This window comes from Clavelina lepadiformis, chromosome 9, assembly GCF_947623445.1.
Source record: "Clavelina lepadiformis chromosome 9, kaClaLepa1.1, whole genome shotgun sequence".
In the NCBI taxonomy this organism is placed as follows: Eukaryota; Metazoa; Chordata; class Ascidiacea; order Aplousobranchia; family Clavelinidae; genus Clavelina; species Clavelina lepadiformis.
The window spans coordinates 4,072,184-4,096,209 of NC_135248.1; the positions used below are offsets into that span (position 1 = coordinate 4,072,184).

At 36.8% G+C, this 24,026-nt stretch overlaps 4 protein-coding genes across 9 annotated transcripts; all 4 read right to left on the minus strand.

Annotated features, from left to right (window-relative positions):
- Nucleotides 1–127: 127 nt before the first annotated feature.
- Nucleotides 128–6,483, minus strand: LOC143471249 (alpha-(1,6)-fucosyltransferase-like). The gene is made up of 13 exons (XM_076969656.1): nucleotides 6,260–6,483; nucleotides 6,094–6,171; nucleotides 5,491–5,643; nucleotides 5,310–5,398; nucleotides 3,976–4,132; nucleotides 3,787–3,895; nucleotides 3,473–3,707; nucleotides 3,070–3,174; nucleotides 2,776–2,917; nucleotides 2,548–2,614; nucleotides 2,285–2,397; nucleotides 2,022–2,190; nucleotides 128–1,856 (listed from the first exon to the last, which is right to left on the minus strand). The coding sequence occupies exons 3-13, from the start codon at nucleotides 5,589–5,591 to the stop codon at nucleotides 1,545–1,547; spliced, it is 1,599 nt and encodes a 532-aa protein (XP_076825771.1). The 5' UTR covers nucleotides 5,592–5,643; nucleotides 6,094–6,171; nucleotides 6,260–6,483; the 3' UTR covers nucleotides 128–1,544.
- Nucleotides 6,484–7,471: 988 nt separating this feature from the next.
- On the minus strand, nucleotides 7,472–10,995 carry LOC143470477 (uncharacterized). Its single transcript, XM_076968638.1, has 2 exons — nucleotides 10,632–10,995; nucleotides 7,472–10,520 (listed from the first exon to the last, which is right to left on the minus strand). Exons 1-2 carry the CDS (start codon nucleotides 10,993–10,995, stop codon nucleotides 9,703–9,705), a joined length of 1,182 nt encoding a protein of 393 aa, XP_076824753.1. The 3' UTR covers nucleotides 7,472–9,702.
- A 950-nt stretch (nucleotides 10,996–11,945) lies between these two features.
- Nucleotides 11,946–19,155, minus strand: LOC143470710 (alpha-(1,6)-fucosyltransferase-like). The gene is made up of 8 exons (XM_076968977.1): nucleotides 19,045–19,155; nucleotides 18,622–18,671; nucleotides 15,385–15,422; nucleotides 14,987–15,146; nucleotides 14,797–14,905; nucleotides 12,748–12,854; nucleotides 12,393–12,558; nucleotides 11,946–12,257 (listed from the first exon to the last, which is right to left on the minus strand). The coding sequence occupies exons 1-8, from the start codon at nucleotides 19,153–19,155 to the stop codon at nucleotides 11,946–11,948; spliced, it is 1,053 nt and encodes a 350-aa protein (XP_076825092.1).
- On the minus strand, nucleotides 17,076–23,331 carry LOC143470478 (alpha-(1,6)-fucosyltransferase-like). Of its 6 annotated transcripts, none has more exons than XM_076968641.1 (12): nucleotides 22,495–23,014; nucleotides 22,314–22,402; nucleotides 20,988–21,144; nucleotides 20,799–20,907; nucleotides 20,496–20,730; nucleotides 20,093–20,197; nucleotides 19,799–19,940; nucleotides 19,573–19,656; nucleotides 19,310–19,422; nucleotides 19,045–19,213; nucleotides 18,201–18,879; nucleotides 17,076–18,038 (listed from the first exon to the last, which is right to left on the minus strand). In XM_076968641.1, the coding sequence occupies exons 1-9, from the start codon at nucleotides 22,593–22,595 to the stop codon at nucleotides 19,329–19,331; spliced, it is 1,116 nt and encodes a 371-aa protein (XP_076824756.1). In that variant the 5' UTR covers nucleotides 22,596–23,014; the 3' UTR covers nucleotides 17,076–18,038; nucleotides 18,201–18,879; nucleotides 19,045–19,213; nucleotides 19,310–19,328. The 6 variants fall into 6 exon arrangements, with proteins under 6 accessions (XP_076824756.1, XP_076824755.1, XP_076824754.1 ...); XM_076968640.1 differs by adding an exon at nucleotides 23,090–23,331 and having other exon boundaries at nucleotides 17,077–18,879; nucleotides 22,495–22,647; XM_076968639.1 differs by having other exon boundaries at nucleotides 17,077–18,879.
- Between the last annotated feature and the right edge of the window lie 695 nt (nucleotides 23,332–24,026).

The window sequence follows — 24,026 nt, forward strand, 5'->3', positions numbered from 1 at the left end:
ATTAAATGGAGGCTCCATTACACATATGTGTGACCAGTCATTAAAAACATAGCTTTGTAATTCTGGAAAACCTTCGCAAAACGACTTTTTTTAAACACTTAACAAGTCATTGCATCGACTACGTCTGTAAAGTTGTTACGAATCCGCAAACAATGGAAATAGAATTCTTGATTTACCATCCTACATTGCTAAGTTGATTGAACATTTTATGACATGCAAATTCGACTCATTGAAATTTGACAAAATAACCAACTGCATATAGACTCGAAGAAGTGAGCGTATATCTACTGATCATCAGGATTAACAGCAACAGTATGTTTAGTGCACCCGGTACACTTTCCAAATAAATTCATTATAGTAAAACAGTATAGGCGTCTGTAATTAGAAGCCGCTTTCAAAAAATGCATTTAGAAAAGAATAGAAGCGGCGGATTGTGTTCGAATAAATGTCTATTTCCATAAACAAAACAAAACAAACAAACAAAATCTTAAAGCTGTTTTCATTCCTACCTGTATAATCATTTGATTTTTCCGTTAAACAGTCAAATCTTCATTCGTTCTTTTAATTTAGCGCTCTTTTAATTTAGCAATTCAGCTTTAGCCTTTTATATGAAGAGAATGGCTGATCACATTCTATATGACGATTCAGATTCAACAACGTTGTGATAAGTTATCATTAAGGTTATTTAAACCGGATCCTGATTTTTATTGGAATTTAAATAACACAGTTCTAGTTTTCTGTAATAGACGCTAATGATCTAAAATGGTTTACCGTATTTTAGTTTCAACTCAATTACTACACATACTGCGCAACTTACAATCAAAAGCAGCTTATATTAATTTTTGGCACTAAATTACGTACATTTTAAACTAGGGCGGCTTACAACCAAGTAAAAACAGTACTTAAAAACGGTTGCATTAACCGAATCCCACTGTACTAAAACTATTTACCATAAACACCCTATAATTAGTTGTAGTTGCAAATGGCGTGAGAATTGTTTCCAGCAATATTAACCCTTAAAAACACAACAGAAGTCTCATTATATAACCATTTGTGTTTTGTTTCTTCGAGCAAAGTGTTGTGATTTTCGCAAAACATTTGTGTTGTGTTTTCATAATCATTTCTCTTAATTAATCACAATACTCTACAAAAGCGTTTGCTTTTTCATCATACGCACCTGTTTCATAGGTTGCGCAGACGCCAATATGTTTAAGCATAAGAGTACATGGGATTGGAAAGGTAAAGAACCACTGCTGTAGAGAATTGCAAGAATGCCAAGATAAAACATACGTTCCGTGTAGGCGCTATCACTGTTCGTGTGGGTTCCATAGTGATTGCACCCACGAGGAATTATACCCGCAAGTAATTGCACACGTTCGGGCATTGGGTCTGCAAGAAACAAGTACCTCGGCTCCCTAGCACTAAAACCGCTTTTGATTCCGTGTGGGTGCAATCTCGTATTGGTTTAATCTAGTGTGGATGCAATTACGTGGCCAACGTTAGAGTGAATGTCATTTACACAAAAAGAAACCAAAACACGCTCTTTAGAATGTGTCATTTAACGCTAGATATTGCGCAGTTGTGAATATTTTTTCAACCTTGTGCATGGGGAAGCTGCCGTGACTGCCAGCTTCGTTTCTACCTATCCCTTTGTACAAGGGACATTCTTTCATGGCGTTAAGGACAATCATCTCTCCAGCCGAGAAAAAAAGATCCTCCTTTTCACCAGAAAAATTTTCAATTGCCCGATACGTTAAGGGAAGTCCCGCGTAATAAAACATTCGATAATCAATGGAGCGTGACCTAAAAGTAGCATCACCTGACGAATGCATGAGCTGCGTAACAAGACGGCCGATCTGTAACCGAAAAAGAAAAGACTGATAAACCAAATGGACTTTCAAACAAACATTCTCGTAAAACCTCACGAACTCATTTGCTAACAACTTATAAAGGGTTAAAAAAGGTATTCCACAAAGTTTTGTGAAAGACAAACGCAGCAAATTAGGCTGCCAAGAACTTACATTAGAACTGTATGTTCCGACGAAATAGTCACTTTGTGATAAAATCATTAAGTCACAAACTAATGAAATAAGTTCGGCCTCTTCTTCGCGATCTTGAACGATTTGTGTCATACTTTTTAAAGGCTTGTCTTCATGGGCAGCATGATACAAAAATTCGTAATCAGGGTACCTATTACAATTTAGACTTGTTGGTCAAACGTGTAAAGTGCTGAAGCAAAGCACAATGACGACATTAGGCCAATTATTTGTGTGGGCCTATTTACTTGCTACGAGCATCCGGTATTACATTCGCCAGATCGTCGCTCGCAACATACACTTTTCTCGTGTAACTGCGAGGGTGTTCTTCGTCTCGTTCGTACCAGTTGACAACGTGTTGCTGCAATAATTTGTTTTCAAATAGTTACAGCAGCCAACAAAAACATTTGGCTTCAAGTCATTAGCAAACAAAAATGATTAACTCTTTGTCAAAACCAAAAAGCAAGTTGTATTCACAGTAATCAAAAAAGGAAAAAAGGACTTCACTAACCATATATTCCTCAATGTTAAAATATCTCGCCTCGCAATGTAGTTTGTCTGTTCTTCGAACGTGAATACTGCAGGGAAGACATTACAGCATCAAAGTTAATAAAAAATTTTCCTCAAATTGGCTGCTGGTTAAATGTTATGTTTAATGGTGACGAAACATCATATATCGTAGAAAGTAAAACGAAAAAGTACTTGGTTTACAGTTGAGACATATTTGAAAGTACGCTACCTGACGTAAGGACGAGTAAGATTTAGTTTTCTTTTAATTTGCTGCACTTTGTCCGTGACCCAAGGCTTAGGTCTAAAAATGTAGCGCATTATTTGTCCAATCCACCACGAATTGGGGTCGTCGTGAAGAACTTTGATTTTTTCTTAATAATACCAAAACAAACAAACAAACCCAAAAACAAAGTCAACTGATGCATTTTGATGTCTAATTAATATAGCACAATAAAAATATACTTGTGACGCCACCAACAAAAGCTTTTTGAAACAGCTCTATTAAAAATTGAAAGCAATTTACCTTCCAAATTATGTGGAATCGCAAACGCTTTAAAACGAGTGTGAGGATACCTCTTGTGGTAGCTTAAGCTAACCACAGGAATGTTGTGATAATTTGTCAGCAATTCTAAATGTCAAAAATTGTTTTAAGTGTTTCAAAAACTAAGTCACATGTTTATATCTAAACGCAAATAATTAGATAAATGAAACTGGACCGAGTTAATTTAATCGAATTTCGACCTTTGATTGTTTTACTGTTAAAGCAGTTAACATGTAGCACCTTAGCATACGTATATCAGGTTAAACTAAATTTTATTAGGCTTCATATTGCCAATTCGTTGCTTCAGACTGTTTAAATATAAATAAGAAAACAATCATCTTAGTTTGCAGATTACGCAAAATGGTCGTTTATTTGGGCATCATACCTCCATTCCATTCCACAGCGTGCTTGGGCAATTCTTCCATTGAACAAGCATCAGTTAACGGAAAAAAAACTTTTTCAAATCCTTTGTAGTGTACACTTTTATATTTCACCAACATTAAACGATTTGTGCCCAGCGCAACTAGCAAGCATTTGCCGATGTAGTGAAGCTGACATCCGAAACCACAATGGGGAAACTTGCAAATTAACTTTTTAGCCGTTTTACAGTCGCTTGGATTCTACCCAAACAAAAGTCCGCGCTTTAGCTTGACTTAAGCATTAGGCTACTGTTTGTCCGGTATGGCATTATAAGGTCACCTGCAATTTGCGAATCCTTTCTTGAACTTGATCTCCAAGAATTGTCAAGTCATTGCGAGATTCACGATGGATGTCATCAACGAGAAACTTAAGTTTTCGTACGATGTCGCTACATATGGTTAAACTATTATTAAAAGGTATTTTTGTGAAAAGGTTTTGAGACAAAGTACTTCAATACTTTCTAATTACCTGAATGGAAGATAATTTTTAGAATAATCTTTTTGCAAGGCAGATTTTGTCGTCAAATTCAAATCTTTACGAAAATATTTCCTCACAAACTCTCTTACTTGTAGTGCCTCCGAATAAGCTCCTCTAATTAAGTTTCTTTTTCGAAGTAAACATTGATCTGAAGAAAGAAATATTTTTGATCGGCTAACAAGGAATAAAATAATGCAAAGATAAAATCCTACAATACAATAGGTAATAAACAGTCGCACGACCTGCGAAATTGGGGGACATCGTGACAAATCAAGGGATTACGAAGGATTTACAACATGAATTCTGAACGTTATTTTTCCCATGTATCCGCTGGATTTTTTATAGAAATATCCCTACGCTATGAGTGGCAAAGTGAAAGAAACAAAACGTAGGTACGCATTAGACCTACATGTAAAACGGCTCCGGTGTATACTAAAATGTTGGCAATGCAACTAATGCAGCAAATGCAGCTAACAATAATTGTGTCATTTTTGTAGCTTAACTACATTAGGTGCATTAATTATTATTAACTACATTATTTACAACAGCTTTGAAATTTTGGTATACTTGAAACATTTTTTAACTTACAACATTCTGGTAGGCCTACTTACTAGCTACATTGTAGTATCAGTCCATTAGTTATATTAGCTGAAGAAGTTGTACGAAATACATTTTGGTAATGAGTACGTAGATTACCGTTAGGCTTATAGGCCTACATCAGCAGCTACATTAGTCAAGTATTAGCTATAAATGTTAGCATTTAGTATATTAGCTAAATTGTGGTCTTTTCAAAAGTCCAAATGGAAATTCTGAAACTTAACACACATTTTTTTCTTAAATATCTGGGCGCTATCGACCGAGTTTAACACTTTTAAGAAGAATTCAAACCGCTAGAAGTGGTGGTACCAACGTTTAAGTACTTGGCTTCTAGAGTACAAGAAGATGGTGATGTGGTTGTAGAAGGTAGAAGGGTTATCGTTAGACGGAAGAAAGGAATAATTTTTCCTCAGGAATAACGCGGAAGGATAAAATTACAAATAAGGAGTTCAAGAAGAAGTTACATGTTGTGAGTTTACAGTGGAAGTTGAGGAAACTCTATACGACTGAGAAGAAAGCGCCACGTTTCCAGAAAACATGTAAACTTTGTTTCATTTTAAACCACATTTTTGACTCTTTAGGTAAATTTAACTTTGTCAGGCCTAAATCAGGTAGAAAAAGTAAATGTCCGTTTGGACTTAAACGTTCGGGTTCGGGCCAAACCATCGGCCCGGTTTCCTCTCTGATTTGCGCGTCTTAACAGTAGATATTATATTTGCATAAAGCACCTTTACGTTGTTCTTTGTTGATTTTCATTGGCGAAGGTGCTTGCAATTTTATGCCCCGATCCTGGCTTTTGGAGAGACTTGCTTGTGGACTATTCAAAATAGACAGATTTAAATACATGAATACATACAATAAAACAACCCAATACTGATATTTATGCAATGTGCAATTAGGACAACAAACCTTTTCTCAGAACAATATGGAAACATCACGAAGTTGTAAAAAAATGTGACATTCAAACCGAATGAAAGCGCCAGAAAAAGTTTAAGTACATTTGTTTCCATTTTTCAGAATTAGTTCAAGGTGGATCTACTGCCACATTTTGGTTGAATATTTCTAACAGAAAGCAAAGCAATTTGTTAAAAGCTTAGAAACATGGTAAGAGTATTAGCCTTTTTCCGACGTTCAAATCTGCCAGCTCAATTAAAAACGTTCAATTTCAAACTTGTAAATTTAACTGCTGCCTTACAATGGTTTTAAACCTCCTAAAAACATATGAAACTGCGATAAAAATGGTTAGACACCGATATGGGTCGTAGTATGGTAATAACAAAAGTCTACCAACAGAATGCCCTTCCATAACGGGTCAGCTTAATTCTAGAAATTATTTATAAAGTTACTGTTGCTGAAATTATAAGTTGATGCTTGACTCGAGTTCACCTTTGCACCGATTGAACGTAATTTGAATCAGGTCTTGTGATAGTGGCGGCCACGCATTGAGCGCCATCCAAAAGCAAAATACAGGTTACAACATACCCAGCACTCTGACATTGCACTCATTCTTACCACTTTGACGGCCCCACTCAGAGTAGTCCAACTTTATTCAATAAAAACGCCGTTGTTTTGTTTGTAGTTAAAACCGGTCTACAATATTAATAAAACCACAATTCACCACTGGACTTAATTGCTGGTCACAATAAAATACTTGCGAAAAATTTCAACAAACACAAACCATAAAACCCTTCCAAATAGCTGGATCCTCACTTCGAGCCTGCATGTCGTGGCCGGAAGTATTGCAAACGCGACACGGGTGATTTATTTTAGGCCACCAATTGGAGTTGCAGTCAAAGGCAATGAGGCGTAAAGCGTCAAGCAGCAATCGTTTGTGACAGAATCAAACAAAAGTAGCTTAGGTCACAAAATATTATTTTGCCATACATCCTCTACATCAATGTAGTTTCCTTCAGCTGTCACTATGCTGGTTTAAGAAAAGCAAAATAACACACATTACATCTAAAATAAACATTAAAAAGCGTGATTTTATACCATCTCATCTTTAAGTAAGATGCAACAACTATAAGTACAACGCAAATCGCAAGTTTTCAAAATGAATAGTCAAAATCTAGATAAGACGAGTTTGCCGCCTTGTCCTACATGATCTAAAGTTCTAACTAAACCAAACATAAACTCCACCTGAAACTAATTAAATTATTTATCTTACGTATACCCAACACCCAGGGGTCGACAGTCGGTACTAAAAAGGTACCGGTACTTGGCAAAAAATGTACCAACGGAATCGGTATTCAGTACTGTTTCAATAAAGTAGTTCGGTACTTTATCGGTAGTTTGTGTAACGTGAATCCTGCTGTATGTGAAATTTTTGTCTCTGTAGTGGCCACGACACAGCTTAAGCCAGGTCAAGACATAGTTGACCTCATTCCTTGCGACTTTCGGGATGCGTCAAACACCAAAAAATGCAATAAAATCTTTGATCAACTTTTTTCAATTCAAATCAAACTTTTTAAAAGAGATGTAAAATTGACATTACAATTTTTGGCCTAAAAAACCTAATTTTACCTACTTTCATGCCAATTGTAAGCCTAAATCTGCAGGCAACGAGGAACATTGAAGCACGCCAACGGCAAGGATAATTTCCAGATTGGAAAACAACACCAACCATGCTGTCTTCTGATTGGCCTAAACATTTTTTTAAAGCCCTACGTAGGACGTCCAAAAAAATCATGGAGATCTTAGTTGAGCTCGTACCAGCCCGTAACCTATGTACGTCATCATAAAACAAAGAAAGAAACTGATTTGTGAAGGCAGAAGAACTTCATCGGTTACTGTTGGCTACGATCAAAGCGTATACCCACGGTATACGTATTCTTGTAAAATTCACAAAGGAATTTTACAAGATCATAAACTTACAAAACTTACTTGCGTTTACTTTTTGTAATGAAAAAAACAATAAATAAACAGTAAAACAGAAAAATTCCGCCTATATATGCGTGACGTATTAAGGCTATGTACTATTTTTTTGAACTTGATGTATTTAAAAACAATTCACAAAAAGGGCGTTAACTTATGACGAACACTCACAGTATTACTCTTTAAAAATCTCCTCGCGACTCAACACTCAAAACCGAACTGCCATTACATAGCTAAATGTATGTATCAGGAACACGGCAAGAATTCAACAATTAGTAGGGGAGCGAGGAGAGGGAAGCTGGCGACGTAATTAAAAGGCGCGAGTAACAAATGTAATCAAACAAAACTTCTTCACAATGCTACATGTAAGGAACGCAAAACATCAGCAACATTGTAAAACAAAGGTACAGAAAAATACAAACCACAAAACGTGAAAACAAGTTAAACTTAATATATAACAAAGAATCACATAACAAAACGGTAAATTACAACGAGACCATTTAAAAGTGCTTAAACATCTAAATATTTCGTGGCGTGTTGTCAAATTTGTTAGACATGTTACCGGCCTTTTCTTATGCTGGTTCGAATAGACCTGCAGTTAAACTGTAGAATTGTATTTGATAAAATAAAGGGTAAAAACAGGCACGTCTGCTCACAGCTCAGGCAACGGTAAACTGACACGTTCGCCAACTAGCAAGGCGCAATTACAAACATCAGCGCCTCCGGCCGAAGGCAGAAACGCAAGGCACAAACACGTCAAACGAGCACAAAACACGTAACACTCCTCCCCCTCCAATAAATTTCTCCTCGACATTAACAAAACTGGCCACAAGCTAATATATGGAAAATAAAACGACAAATTGCAATATAATCACGAAGCAACCTCTAGACTTCTGTTACCCAGATAATGTGTTAATCTTGAAGAAAATTGTCGACCACGTATGCCACAGTGGGCCACAAAAAAAAAACTTTACAAAAACGATTCCTCAAACACAGCAAAACGGTGCAGTAGCGAAAAAATTATGATTATCACACCAATAAAAACAAACGGAAATCAAGGTAAAGCATTTCTATGTAAATAATATAAATACAAACATTACATTGAAAACCACAGCAAAATTTTAAATAACTTGTTATAAAAGAAATTCAAACATTTTTTGACTATACCAAAACAATAGTACAAACACAATAAAGGTGGGTTACAAATAATGCTTCATGCCAATAACACAACAAAAGGTATAAAAACGTGAGATTGATAGCTAAAATAGACGATATATAACGGATCCGAAATAAAATACCATCATACTTGGTATATGTGAAACTGTGGTATATAAAACACAAATCATAGGAAAGTAGTCAACAACATAGCATCAAGCATCACACAATAAACAATTAATACGTTTCGACGTCTGGGTAACGAATAGTGCGACGTGGGCTTCGGCGAAGTCGACCGTTATTTCGGGAGTTGCAAACGTTATTAAAATTGTTACTCTCGTGACGATTTACATTTGATCGGTTAGGCCTATTAAAAAAGTAAGCTCCAGTCAAGGGCATGTCTAGTTGCTGGGGGACATCGTTTGGGCAACTAGCTTGATTATAGGAAGGCATCCCTGTATGATGGTCTCCTCTGCTTAGCTTTAGCCTGTTAAAATGTACTCTTAACGTACGTTCGTGGTTGCGAATCAGATAATTTACCGGCGGAAAAGTCTCAACAACTTCGTAGGGGCCTGAATAAGGGAGGTGAAACTTTCGCTTTTCATCTTTTGATATGACAGTGTTTCGCAGCATGACCTTATCTCCTACTTGAAACTCAGCTTGTCTCGATACTGACTTGTCGTAACGTTCTTTCATGGATTGCCGACGTTGGTCGAGTCTCGTTTTCACGACTTCGTGGACAAGTCGCATACGGTCTTGTAAATCGAACATTGCCGATGATGATGGACGACTTGAAGGCTGTCCAGTCATCAAATCTGCTGGTAATCTCAATTCTCGTCCAGTCAGAAGGAAATGTGGAGAAACACCTGTCTCTTCGTGTCGACTGGCGTTATAGGTCGCACAAATTGAGGAGAGAGATTTATCCCAGGATAGTGGATCGCGCTGGACATAATTCTTCATGATGGAAAGGATGGTTCTGTTGGCCCTTTCAACCGCTCCGTTCCCAGAAGGGTGGTGTGCTGTAGTTCTTGACTTCTTGCAGCCGAGAAGATCAATAAGCTCTTTAAACAACTGGCTCTCAAAGTTTCCTCCTCAGTCGCTGTGAATCCGCTCCGGAACACCATGAATCGTCATCCAGTTATGATAGAGAACAAATGCTGTTTCTTGGGCTGTCTGTGATGGCATAGACCAAGCCTGCATATATTTAGTGTACATATCAGTGGCTACCAGTATGTAACGATTTCCTGAATGTGTCACAGGAAGTCCTCCAAGGACGTCAATCTCTATTCTTTGCATCGGCTCCAACTCATCGGAAGGTACCAAGGGCGCTCTTGGTGTTTTAGAAGGAGCTTGTGAAATTTGATCAGGAGTCCAACCGAAACCCTCACGAAGATCAATACTTAAAACACTTTCCGTCGAGGTCTTACAGGTTTCAAAGTTTTCTTCAACTTCAAACGGATACCTCTCAGGATTCACTTCGACGCCATTAGAATCACTTGTTCTGCTGCTCTGTGGCCTTCTACTAAGTGCGTCAGCATTGGAGTGCTTTGATCCAGAGCGATGTATCTTGTAAGTGACCAATTCTCGTTCTGGCTGTGGTGATGGATTCAGGGGCGGACACCTGTGCCCGCCCCGTTGGCGGTTGCGCTGAAGACAATATCGACTGATGTGTCCTCTTTCCCCGCATGCAAAACACGTGCGTGATTCCCGAAAGGGATGATTGTGGTTAAGACGAGACCTCCGCGATATATCCGATAGTGATTCACGCAAGGTGTCAACTTCCTGCCGCAGATCCTGGATCATTTGTTTCATTTCCTCGTAAGCTGATGGGACCTGCTCCATTGGCTGTATTTTGGAAACGTGTTGTTGCACATGATCTGGTTCCATAATTAATAGCTTTTTGACAGCATCTAAAAACTTTGGACACTGTACCTCCATGTTGCACGTGACCAGCCTTTCTGCTTCATGCTTGTTACGCAGTCCAGCTATTAAAGCGTTATACAAGACGTCATTCTTCGTACCTTCATCTTCCGGTTTCGGGTATGCAATTGCTCCCAAATTGACAAGGGCGTTGACGTAACTTCGATTCGTTTCACCGAGGGCTTGGGTTCTTTGTATAAGCTGCTGTTTAGCCTTGTTACATCGAAGCGAGCAACAAGCAACTTCCTCAGCTTTGGACTTTAGTTCTTCATAGTTCATGGTGCCTAACTGTGCACCGTTGCATATCATTTCCAGCTTAACATCTTCCGGTAAACTCACCATAAAAGCATGTTTTCGAGCAGCTGCTGTTGCGTCCACACTATCGCAGAAACATTCAAACGTTGATAAAAACGAGATAAAACTTTCTCCAAGTTCAAACTTCGGAGGAGAGCAAAAAAAATTCATCGCGGATAAAACTCGGTCACCTTCTTCATTCACGTTTTTTAACTGCAGGTCCTGCCGTGCTCGCCAAATGTTACCGGCCTTTTCTTATGCTGGTTCGAATAGACCTGCAGTTAAACTGTAGAATTGTATTTGATAAAATAAAGGGTAAAAACAGGCACGTCTGCTCACAGCTCAGGCAACGGTAAACTGACACGTTCGCCAACTAGCAAGGCGCAATTACAAACATCAGCGCCTCCGGCCGAAGGCAGAAACGCAAGGCACAAACACGTCAAACGAGCACAAAACACGTAACAGACACATATTGGAATAATTATTAGTTTTTGTTTTATGGTCGCAAAAAAACGTTCGGGCAAAACGAAAAGCAAAGCTCGGGTTTGTGAGAACATTTTTAAACGGTGACGTTCATGTCGAGCATTCGGGTTCGGCAATTATCTAAACTTTATTAGACATTTGCAGATGGAACAGAACAGTGAACGCTAAATTTGGCGCTAAGGTTTAATTAGAATGAGCTTCTGATAAACATACTTCTGAAAACCTTGAAATGTAGCGAGTACCGGAACTGATAAAAGTTTCTTGAAAAAAAAGTAGTGCAGTTTTAGGTCTGAGTTCTTGATACAGTTTGAATTTCTGCCTTTGTTTTCGGCAGTCGCGTTTACTTTCGCTGCATCTTTTACTGAGTTTCCTCCATACAATGCACAGATTATGCCGCCCGTTTTATGACAAAACACAATAATTTCATTGGTTTGTATTAAAAACCTGATTAATCCAATTTAATAAGCGATTAACCGTTTTAAATATTTTCATCATTATTTATCATTTTTAGTTAGCTTTCGTTTGGCAATGGCGCTCCGAAATAATAAAGATGATAAAGATAAAGATCGGTGCTCATTCTTTAGATAACTGTATATAGAAATCATGCAGTTGCATGCAGTTTCCACAATTACCAAAAGTCAAACTTTGTTACTGAGTGCAAGATATGGAACTGGAGGCAAGATTTTTTCAACCTTATACATGGGAAAACTACCGTAATGCCCGGCTCTGTTTGTTCCGAACCCTTTGTACGCGGGAGATTCGACAAAAGGTTGAAGAACAATTCTTTCTCCGGCGTTAAATGAAAGCTCCCCTTCCTGGCCGAAATGAGCTTCGGTTGAGCGGTAGTATAAAGGGATTCCAAGTCGGAAAGACATTTGCTGATCGACAGAGCGTGTCTTGAAAGTAGCATCATCGACAGAATGCATGAGCTGCACCACAAGACGTCCGATCTGTAAAAGAAAAGACACCAGCAAATCTATTAAAATAAAAATCTGTTCGCGTCTAAAAGCACATTCAATGCATTTTCTTCAAAGATCTTTCATACACAGCCAGTCGATCACCACAACCAATTGACAAACTCTCACATTAGAACTGTATGTCCCGATAAAATAATCACTTCTTGATAAAATCATTAAGTCACAAACTAGTGAAACAAGTTCTTCTTCAGTTTCCCGCCCTTTAACGGTTTGTGTCATATCTTTCAGAGGCTTTTTATCTTCGGCAAGGTACAGAAATGTGAAGCTTGGGTATCTACAGTAAAAGAAGTTCAATTGGCTTACATCGTTAGCCGAACACCAAAACTACTGTACTGTGAGAAAATTTATGGCTTTGGGTCAAATAAATGAAAACAAAATTGTGACGTAATAATCCCCTATTATATAGAACTGGATCCTTATACGGTCTTGTAACTCTTTACTTCAACCCATTGTTGCGATTTACTTGCTATGGGCTTCCGGTATTACACTTGCCAGATCGTCGCTTGCAACATAGACCCTTTCACCCTCAACGCTGCCCACATGGCGGTCATACCAATCAATGACATGTTCCTGGAATAGTTGGTTTTCGAAGAATTATAGCGTGCGAGAAACATGTTCTTGAAGACTAAGAAGTGGATGTGTCGAAAAGCAATAATACATCAAAACAAAAAAGCAATATTTATATATGGTTTAATTAGCAGAAAATAAACTAATAATTAGAAATAAGCTAACCATATATACTTCAATTTCACATTTTCTTGCCTCTTCGACAAGTTTGTCTGTTCTTCGAACGTGGACACTACAATGGATGTTATTCATAATATATAACATTTCTCACATGTATAAAGAATTTGAATAAAGCTTTGTAAAAGCTTTGAATAAAGTTTCATATTCAGCTGATCCCGCGTCTAAACTAACTACGGCAATGTCTTCATATTTCAGCTGCGATTCTACGATGCACAAATTGTAGGATAAATAAGCCTACCTAAAAATATGTTTCCTTCATCCTGACAGAGGCCCAGGAATAAAGGAACAGATCAGTTTAAAATACACGACAAGGAGGACGGATGGTTAGATATTGGAAAACATAGAAAAAAATATACGTTTAATATTGGTTTTAGGCCTAGGTCTACCACCTAACCATTCCACCACCTTCATTGATATATCTTCACTAGAACAAGTTTTACTTAGAGGAAGAAAAACTTTCTCAATTCCCTTGTAGTGCACATTCTTATTATTCACCAGCCTTACACGATTGGTGCCCAACGCAACTAACAAGCAATTGCCGATGTGGTGGAACTGACATCCCAAACCGCAACGAGGAAACTTGCAAATCAACTTTTTAGCCGTTTTACAATCGCTTGGATTCTATCCAAACAAAAAGCAGCTCATTTGTCTGTTTTAAATTATATCTGCGTGAAGTAAGTAGATTGTACTACTAAGTACTGTAGTTTTGAATAAATTGATACAAACCTAAAACCGTTTATACAAATTTAAAAAAAGTCAACATGAATTCATAGAAAGTCATACATTTTAAATTTAAATATATTCACACAAAATAAAAAAAATTAATTGAATTTAAATATTTTTGTACAAACAAATTATTTGACACGAAAGCACACTTCTTTTGTAAACCTTGTAAGAATTTTTTGAATTTATGTGAGTTTATTTTACTTCGTATGAACTTTCAAATTTAATTGCATTTGTTTGGACTTATTCAAAGTTATTGCTTTTGTTAATAATATTGTTAATATTATTAATTTATTTTGAATAATGATTTTTACAACTATAAGCTCTTTACCAAGTAACAGACTTAAACTGCGAATAGCTAACTAAACAAGTCCCTTGGCTCTCGTTGAGTAGTCGGTACTTTTAAAGTATCGTCGGCGCTGGTACTTGGCAAAAATTATACTGACGGTTCCGGTATTCGGTACTATTTCGAAAAAGCGGTTCGGTACTTTGTCTTTGTCGGTACTCTCTAACGGCATTTTTTGTACAGCTGATCCCGTTGCAAGTGTAGTTTTTCTGCTGGGCTATTACGGCCACGATATACGCTACTGAAGTTTGCAAATTATGTGAATTCACTCTTTGCGTCTTTGTTAGATACTGTTTTAGTAAAATGAAAAAGAATAACAAACGCAAAAATTAATTAAATTAAATTAAAGTTTTAATTAATACTTTTGATTTTATGATGACTTTTTGTTTGGATTAATACGACTTTTAAAAACCATATTCTTCTCAAAATCTTGAAATAATCACTTTAGTATCGGAACCGAATAAAATGTCTCGATAAAATATTTCGATACAGATATTTGGTACCGACATCGGTAGTAAAAATGTACCCCGGTACAGTAATTCCTTTTCAATCAATAACTTAAAGTAGCCAACTAATTGATAATTAGCTTTACATTTTGAATTGGTCACCAGGAAACTGCTGTAATCAACTGCAAACCGGTTTACATAATTCTTTGTGCTGTAGCCAGTGTAGCCTATAGCATTATCATAAATTTACCTGCAATTTTTGAATCCTTTTTTGAACTAGATCTCCAAGAATCGTCAAGTTATCATGGGATTGGCTATAAATGGCATCAACAAGAGCTTGGATTTTTCGCGTGAGATCTCTATATAATAATCCACAAATGCCATTGTGGATTTGAACATGAAAAACTGAACTAAAAAAACATTGCTTCAACGATCGTTACTTGAATGGAAGATAGTTTCTAGAATAATCTTCTTCGAGGGCAGATTTTGTTGTCAAGTCTAAATCTTTGCTGAAATATTTCCTCGCAAACTCTTTCACTTGCAATGCTTCTGAATAAGCTCCCACAATTAAACTTCTTGCCCCTTGAAAGGTGAATTGATCTGACAAAAGAACAGAACGTTTGGCAAAAATTCATCTCATGTAATTTGTAAAGACTATAAATCCGATTGAGACGAATGTGATACGATGTAGCAAGTGTTCTATTCAACAACAGTAATTTGACATAGCGTTATAGTTATAGACTTATTCAACTGAAGCTGTTATTGGCCAGTCTATTCAGTGGGTTAACCATCATGTAAGCTGGTTGGTGGAATAAGAGCAACTCGATGAGAATATTACCTTTATTTTGTCTTTCACTGAATGTTGCCTTAACGGGCCTGCCATAAAAAAAACAAGACATGCAGAGTGATCTTAGAATATAGAATGTTAAAATATATTTATAGAATGTTCCAAGAAGCGCATATTCTTGGTAGATACAGTGCAATACAAATAACAAACCTCGTTTTTGAGTTATTTGTAGAAGTTGGAAAGACTAAAATTCTTCTTACTGATGTAGGCCTATTGTATTGTTTAACGTAGTTGTATATGAACATGATATTCACACACAATGAAACCACCAACAACAATTTCGGGATTGTTTTCATCACAGCTTCAGTTCGATTTTAACAAATGCCCTTCTAAGCCAAAAAATTAGGGCTATATAAAAGAAGAACTTGTCGACAGTCGCTGACACATCTTGTAAATTTAGGCGTTTACATTATGTTTTTGGGTAACTGCACTTTTATAAATTGTTTATTTGTGATTGGAAAACAACTGACATTCAGGTAAAACTAAATAAATTAGCTGATAAAGTATCGTTATTTTCCAGATAAAGCTGAACTTACTTCAACCGCGTCATTACATCATGGAATTCTCGTGGCTACAAAGCTAGTGGGCTTGGAAAAATGCAGATATAGACAGAGAAGCTAAACTAGAAAAAGTGTAAGGCCGCACAAATGAAATATTTATCTAAATTAATTAGACGCTCTGAAACCTACCAAAAAATTCACTTTCTTGAATTCTACCTGATGATTAGACATAAAAGGCGTCAACTTTGAAACAAAAAATTTAAAATACGGACTCGTACCGTACATGGAAAGCCACGGTACATTAGTAAAGGACGTCCAGCAATTTTATCAAAACACTTAAACTCATCAATAAACATACAAGCCTACCTGCTTACGACAGGCCTTACTTAAAATTAAAACAAGTCATTTCTTTTATTTATCCTGGCTATCTGTCGCACTGATCATTAATTTGTAACGGAGTCATTATTCGCTTTCTATGGTTTCATTGAAATCTTACACAGCTGCGAAACATCGCGAAGATCCTATCAAAACATGTTGGTGTTGTAACCGAATAGGGTAAGTGCGTTCACAAATATGTGGAAGCTCAAAACTCTGTAGCTCTGCTCAGGCTATGCAACGATATCCACCAATAAAGTTAAAAAGATATATAACCATCAAGTTAGTTTTTTAAAGAAAGCCTACTGTTCAAATCGATGAGAAAATGTCTAATGAAGTTATTTGCGCTCCAAGTTAGAACTGAATTTGCAGGCTTCGGACTTTGAACCGGGAGCCTTTGGTTTGTTGTTTGCTGAGGTTTTCTCGGCGCCACGGTGAGCTACACAACCACCAGGTAGATATTTACCTTTTGACCTTACTAGTGGGCATGATTCTTAAAATACTTTTATAAGAATGTGGGTAAGTTTCTACTTTATTGACTTTTGTCGCACGCTACGACATTGGGAGTTTTGTCGGTTTACGTCAGCGCTGGGGCAGGGATTCGAAACGGAAACTTGTACAAACTGGGGTGGGAATTTATCGTAACTATTATTGGGCTTTGTGTTAAAAAATCGTTGTGCTTTATAGTTAGAAGCAAAAAGAATCAAACATGAAAGCAAGGGGGGGTTTAAATTGGGACTTCTGAACTGCAGAAAATCAATTAAATGGAGGCTCCATTACACATATGTGTGACCAGTCATTAAAAACATAGCTTTGTAATTCTGGAAAACCTTCACAAAACGACTTTTTTTAAACTCTTAACAAGTCATTGCATCGACTACGTCTGTAAAGTTGTTACGAATCCGCAAACAATGGAAATAGAATTCTTGATTTACCATCCTACATTGCTAAGTTGATTGAACATTTTATGACATGCAAACTCGACTCATTGAAATTTGACAAAATAACCAACTGCATATAGACTCGAAGAAGTGAGCGTATATCTACTGATCATCAGGATTAACAGCATAGTAGGTTTAGTGCACCCGGTACACTTTCCAAATAAATTCATTATAGTAAAACAGTATAGGCGTCTGTAATTAGAAGCCGCTTTCAAAAACTGCATTTAGAAAAGAATAGAAGCGGCGGATTGTGTTCGAGTAAATGTCTATTTCCATAAACAAAACAAACAAACAAATTCTTAAAGCTGTTTTCATTCCTACCTGTAAAATCATTTGATTTTTCCGTTAAACAGTCAAACCTTAATTAGTTCTTTTAATTTAGCGCTCTTTTAATTTAGCAATTCAGCTTTAGCCTTTTATATGAAGAGAATGGCTGATCACATTCTATATGACGATTCAGATTCAACAACGTTGTGATAAGTTATCATTAAGGTTATTTAAACCGGATCCTGATTTTTATTGGAATTTAAATAACACAGTTCTAGTTTTCTGTAATAGACGCTAATGATCTAAAATGGTTTACCGTATTTTAGTTTCAACACAATTACTACACATACTGCGCAACTTACAATCAAAAGCAGCTTATATTAATTTGTAGGCACTAAATTACGTAATTTTTTAAACTAGGGCGGCTTACAACCAAGTAAAAACGGTACTTAAAAACGGTTGCATTAACCGAATCCCACTGTACTAAAACTATTTACCATAAACACGGTATAATTAGTTGTAGTTGCAAATGGCGTGAGAATTGTTTCCAGCAATATTAACCCTTAAAAACACAATAGAAGTCACATTATATAACCATTTGTGTTTTGTTTCTTCGAGCAAAGTGTTGTGATTTTCGCAAAACATTTGTGTTGTGTTTTCATAATCATTTCTCTTAATTAATCACAATACTCTACAAAAGCGTTTGCTTTTTCATCATACGCACCTGTTTCATAGGTTGCTCAGACGCCAATATGTTTAAGCATAAGAGTACATGGGATTGGAAAGGTAAAGAACCACTGCTCTAGAGAATTGCAAGAATGCCAAGATAAAACATACGTTCCGTGTAGGCGCTATCACTGTTCGTGTGGGTTCCATAGTGATTGCACCCACGAGGAATTATACCCGCAAGTAATTGCACACGTTCGGGCATTGGGTCTGCAAGAAACAAGTACCTCGGCTCCCTAGCACTAAAACCGCTTTTGATTCCGTGTGGGTGCAATCTCGTATTGGTTTAATCTAGTGTGGATGCCATTACGTGGCCAACGTTAGAGTGAATGTCATTTACACAAAAAGAAACCAAAACACGCTCTTTAGAATGTGTCATTTAACGCTAGATATTGCGCAGTTGTGAATATTTTTTCAACCTTGTGCATGGGGAAGCTGCCGTGACTGCCAGCTTCGTTTCTACCGATCCCTTTGTACAAGGGACATTCTTTCATGGCGTTAAGGACAATCATCTCTCCAGCCGAGAAAAAAAGATCCTCCTTTTCACCGGAAAAATTTTCAGTTGCCCGATACGTTAAGGGAAGTCCCGCGTAATAAAACATTCGATAATCAATGGAGCGTGACCTAAAAGTAGCATCACCTGACGAATGCATGAGCTGCGTAACAAGACGGCCGATCTGTAACCGAAAAAGAAAAGACGGATAGACCAAATGGACTTTCAAACAAACATTCCAGTAAAACCTCACGAACTCTTTTGCTAACAACTTATAAAGGGTTAAAAAAGGTATTCCACAAAGTTTTGTGAAAGACAAACGCAGCAAATTAGGCTGCCAAGAACTTACATTAGAACTGTATGTTCCGACGAAATAGTCACTTTGTGATAAAATCATTAAGTCACAAACTAATGAAATAAGTTCGGCCTCTTCTTCGCGATCTTGAACGATTTGTGTCATACTTTTTAAAGGCTTGTCTTCATGGGCAGCATGATACAAAAATTCGTAATCAGGGTACCTATTACAAATTAGACTTGTTGGTCAAACGTGTAAAGTGCTGAAGCAAAGCACAATGACGACATTAGGCCAATTATTTGTGTAGGCCTATATTTACTTGCTACGAGCATCCGGTATTACATTCGCCAGATCGTCGCTCGCAACATACACTTTTCTCGTTTAACTGCGAGCGTGTTCTTCGTCTCGTTCGTACCAGTTGACAATGTGTTGCTGCAATAATTTGTTTTCAAATAGTTACAGCAGCCAACAAAAACATTTGGCTTCAAGTCATTAGCAAACAAAAATGATTAACTCTTTGTCAAAACCAAAAAGCAAGTTGTATTCACAGTAATCAAAAAAGGAAAAAAGGACTTCACTAACCATATATTCCTCAATGTTAAAATATCTCGCCTCGCGATGTAGTTTGTCTGTTCTTCGAACGTGAATACTGCAGGGAAGACATTACTGCATCAAAGTTAATAAAAAAATTTCCTGAAATTGGCTGCTGGTTAAATGTTATGTTTAATGGTGACGAAACATTATATATCGTAGAAAGTAAAACGAAAAAGTACTTGGTTTACAGTTGACATATTTGAAAGTACGCTACCTTACATAAGGACGAGTAAGATTTAGTTTTCTTTTAATTTGCTGCACTTTGTCCGTGACCCAAGGCTTAGGTCTAAAAACGTAGCGCATTATTTGTCCAATCCACCACGAATTGGGGTCGTCGTGAAGAACTTTGATTTTTTCTTAATAATACCAAAACAAACAAACAAACCCAAAAACAAAGTCAACTGATCCATTTTGATGTCTAATTAATATAGCACAATAAAAAAATACTTGTGACGCCACCAACAAAAGCTTTTTGAAACAGCTCTATTAAAAATTGAAAACAATTTACCTTCCAAATTATGTGGAATCGCAAACGCTTTAAAACGAGTGTGGAGATACCTCTTGTGGTAGCTTAAGCTAACCACAGGAATGTTGTGATAATTTGTCAGCAATTCTAAATGTCAAAAATTGTTTTAAGTGTTTCAAAAACTAAGTCACATGTTTATATCTAAACGCAAATAATTAGATAAATGAAACTGGACCGAGTTAATTTAATTGAATTTCGACCTTTGATTGTTTTACTGTTAAAGCAGTTAACATGTAGCACCTTAGCATACGTATATCAGGTTAAACTAAATTTTATTAGGCTTCATATTGCCAATTCGTTGCTTCAGACTGTTTAAATATAAATAAGAAAACAATCATCTTAGTTTGCAGATTACGCAAAATGGTCGTTTATTTGGGCATCATACCTCCATTCCATTCCTCAGCGTGCTTGGGCAATTCTTCCATTGAACAAGCATCAGTTAACGGAAAAAAAACTTTTTCAAATCCTTTGTAGTGTACACTTTTATATTTCACCAACATTAAACGATTTGTGCCCAGCGCAACTAGCAAGCATCTGCCGATGTAGTGAAGCTGACATCCGAAACCACAATGGGGAAACTTGCAAATTAACTTTTTAGCCGTTTTACAGTCGCTTGGATTCTACCCAAACAAAAGTCCGCGCTTTAGCATTAGGCTACTGTTTGTCCGGTATGGCATTATAAGGTCACCTGCAATTTGCGAATCCTTTCTTGAACTTGATCTCCAAGAATTGTCAAGTCATTGCGAGATTCACGATGGATGTCATCAACGAGAAACTTAAGTTTTCGTACGATGTCGCTACATATGGTTAAACTATTATTAAAAGGTATTTTTGTGAAAAGGTTTTGAGACAAAATACTTTAATACTTTCTAATTACCTGAATGGAAGATAATTTTTAGAATAATCTTCTTGCAAGGCAGATTTCGTCGTCAAATTCAAATCTTTACGAAAATATTTCCTCACAAACTCTCTTACTTGTAGTGCCTCCGAATAAGCTCCTCTAATTAAGTTTCTTTTTCGAAGTAAACATTGATCTGAAGAAAGAAATATTTTTGATCGGCTAACAAGGAATAAAATAATGCAAAGATAAAATCCTACAATACAATAGGTATTAAACAGTCGCACGACCTGCGAAATTGGGGGACATCGTGACAAATCAAGGGATTACGAAGGATTTACAACATGAATTCTGAACGTTATTTTTCCCATGTATCCGCTGGATTTTTTATAGAAATATCCCTACGCTATGAGTGGCAAAGTGAACGAAACAAAACGTAGGTACGCATTAGACCTACATGTAAAACGTTTCCGGTGTATACTAAAATGTTGGCAATGCAACTAATGCAGCAAATGCAGCTAACAATAATTGTGTCATTTTTGTAGCTTAACTACATTAGGTGCATTAATTATTATTAACTACATTATTTACAACAGCTTTGAAATTTTGGTATACTTGAAACATTTTTTAACTTACAACATTCTGGTAGGCCTACTTACTAGCTACATTGTAGTATCAGTCCATTAGTTATATTAGCTGACGAAGTTGTACGAAATACATTTTGGTAATGAGTACGTAGATTATAACCGTTAGGCTTATAGGCCTACATCAGCAGCTACATTAGTCAAGTATTAGCTATAAATGTTAGCATTTAGTAGATTAGCTAAATTGTGGTCTTTTCAAAAGTCCAAATGGATATTCTGAAACTTAACACACATTTTGTTTAAATATCTGGGCGCTGTCGACAGAGTTTAACACTTTCAAGCCGCTAGAAGTGGTGGTACCAACGTTTAAGTATTTGGCTTCTTAGAGTACAAGAAGATGGTGATGTGGTTGTAGAAGGTAGAAGGGTTATCGTTAGACGGAAGAAAGGAATAATTTTTCCTCAGGAATAACGCGGAAGGATAAAATTACAAATAAGGAGTTCAAGAAGAAGTTACATGTTGTGAGTTTACAGTGGAAGTTGAGGAAACTCTATACGGCTGAGAAGAAAGAGCCACGTTTCAAGAAAACATGTAAACTTTGTTTCATTTTAAACCACATTTTTGACTCTTTAGGTAAATTTAACTTTGTCAGGCCTAAATCAGGTAGAAAAAGTAAATGTCCGGTTTGGACTTAAACGTTCGGGTTCGGGCCAAACCATCGGCCCGGTTTCATCTCTGATTTGCTCGTCTTATCAGTAGATATTATATTTGCATAAAGCACCTTTACGTTGTTCTTTGTTGATTTTCATTGGCGAAGGTGCTTGCAATTTTATGCCCCGATCCTGGCTTTTGGAGAGACTTGCTTGTGGACTATTCAAAATAGACAGATTTAAATACATGAATACATACAATAAAACAACCCAATACTGATATTGATGCAATGTGCAATTAGGACAACAAACCTTTTCTCAGAACAATATGGAAACATCACGAAGTTGTAAAAAAATGTAACATTCAAACCGAATGAAAGCGCCAGAAAAAGTTTAAGTACATTTGTTTCCATATTTCAGAATTAGATCAAGGTGGATCTACTGCCACATTTTGGTTGAATATTTCTAACAGAAAGCAAAGCAATTTGTTAAAAGCTTAGAAACATGGTAAGAGTATTAGCCTTTTTCCGACGTTCAAATCTGCCAGCTCAATTAAAAACGTTCAATTTCAAACTTGTAAATTTAACTGTTGCCTTACAATGGTTTTAAACCTCCTAAAAACATATGAAACTGCGATAAAAATGGTTAGACACCGATGTGGCGGCCACGCATTGAGGGCCATTCAAAAGGAAAATACTGGTTACAAGACGCCCAGCACTCTGACATTGCACTCGTTCTTAACACTTTGACGGCCCCACTCAGAGTAGTCCAACTTTATTCAATAAAAACGCCGTTGTTTTGTTTGTGGTTAAAACCGGTCTACAATATTAATAAAACCATAATTCAGCACTGGACTTAATTGCTGGTCACAATAAAATACTTGCGAAAAATTTCAACAAACACAAACCATAAAACCCTTCCAAATAGCTGGATCCTCACTTCGAGCCTGCATGTCGTGGCCGGAAGTATTGCAAACGCGACACGGGTGATTTATTTTAGGCCACCAATTGGAGTTGCAGTCAAAGGCAATGAGGCGTAAAGCGTCAAGCAGCAATCGTTTGTGACAGAATCAAACAAAAGTAGCTTAGGTCACAAAATATTATTTTGCTATACATCCTCTACATCAATGTAGTTTCCTTCAGCTGTCACTATGCTGGTTTCAGAAAAGCAAAATAACACACATTACATCTAAAATAAACATTAAAAAGCGTGATTTTATATCATCTCATCTTTAAGTAAGATGCAACAACTAAGTACAAAGCAAATCGCAAGTTTTCAAAATGAATAGTCAAAATCTAGATAAGACGAGTTTGCCGCCTTGTCCTACATGATCTAAAGTTCTAACTAAACCAAACATAAACTCCACCTGAAACTAATTAAATTATTTATCTTACGTATACCCAACACCCAGGGGTCGACAGTCGGTACTAAAAAGGTACCGGTACTTGGCAAAAAATGTACCAACGGTATCGGTATTCAGTACTGTTTCAATAAAGTAGTTCGGTACTTTATCGGTAGTTTGTGTAACGCGAATCCTGCTGTATGTGAAATTTTGTCTCTGTAGTGGCCACGACACAGCTTAAGCCAGGTCAAGACATAGTTGACCTCATTCCTTGCGACTTTCGGGATGCGTCAAACGCCAAAAAATGCAATAAAATCTTTGATCAACTTTTTTCAATTCAAATCAAACTTTTTAAAAGATATGCAAAATCGACATTACAATTTTTGGCCTAAAAAACCTAATTTTACCTACTTTCATGCCAATTGTAAGCCTAAATCTGCAGGCAACGTGGAAAATTGAAGCACGCCAACTGCAAGGATAAGTTCCAGGTTAGAAAACAACA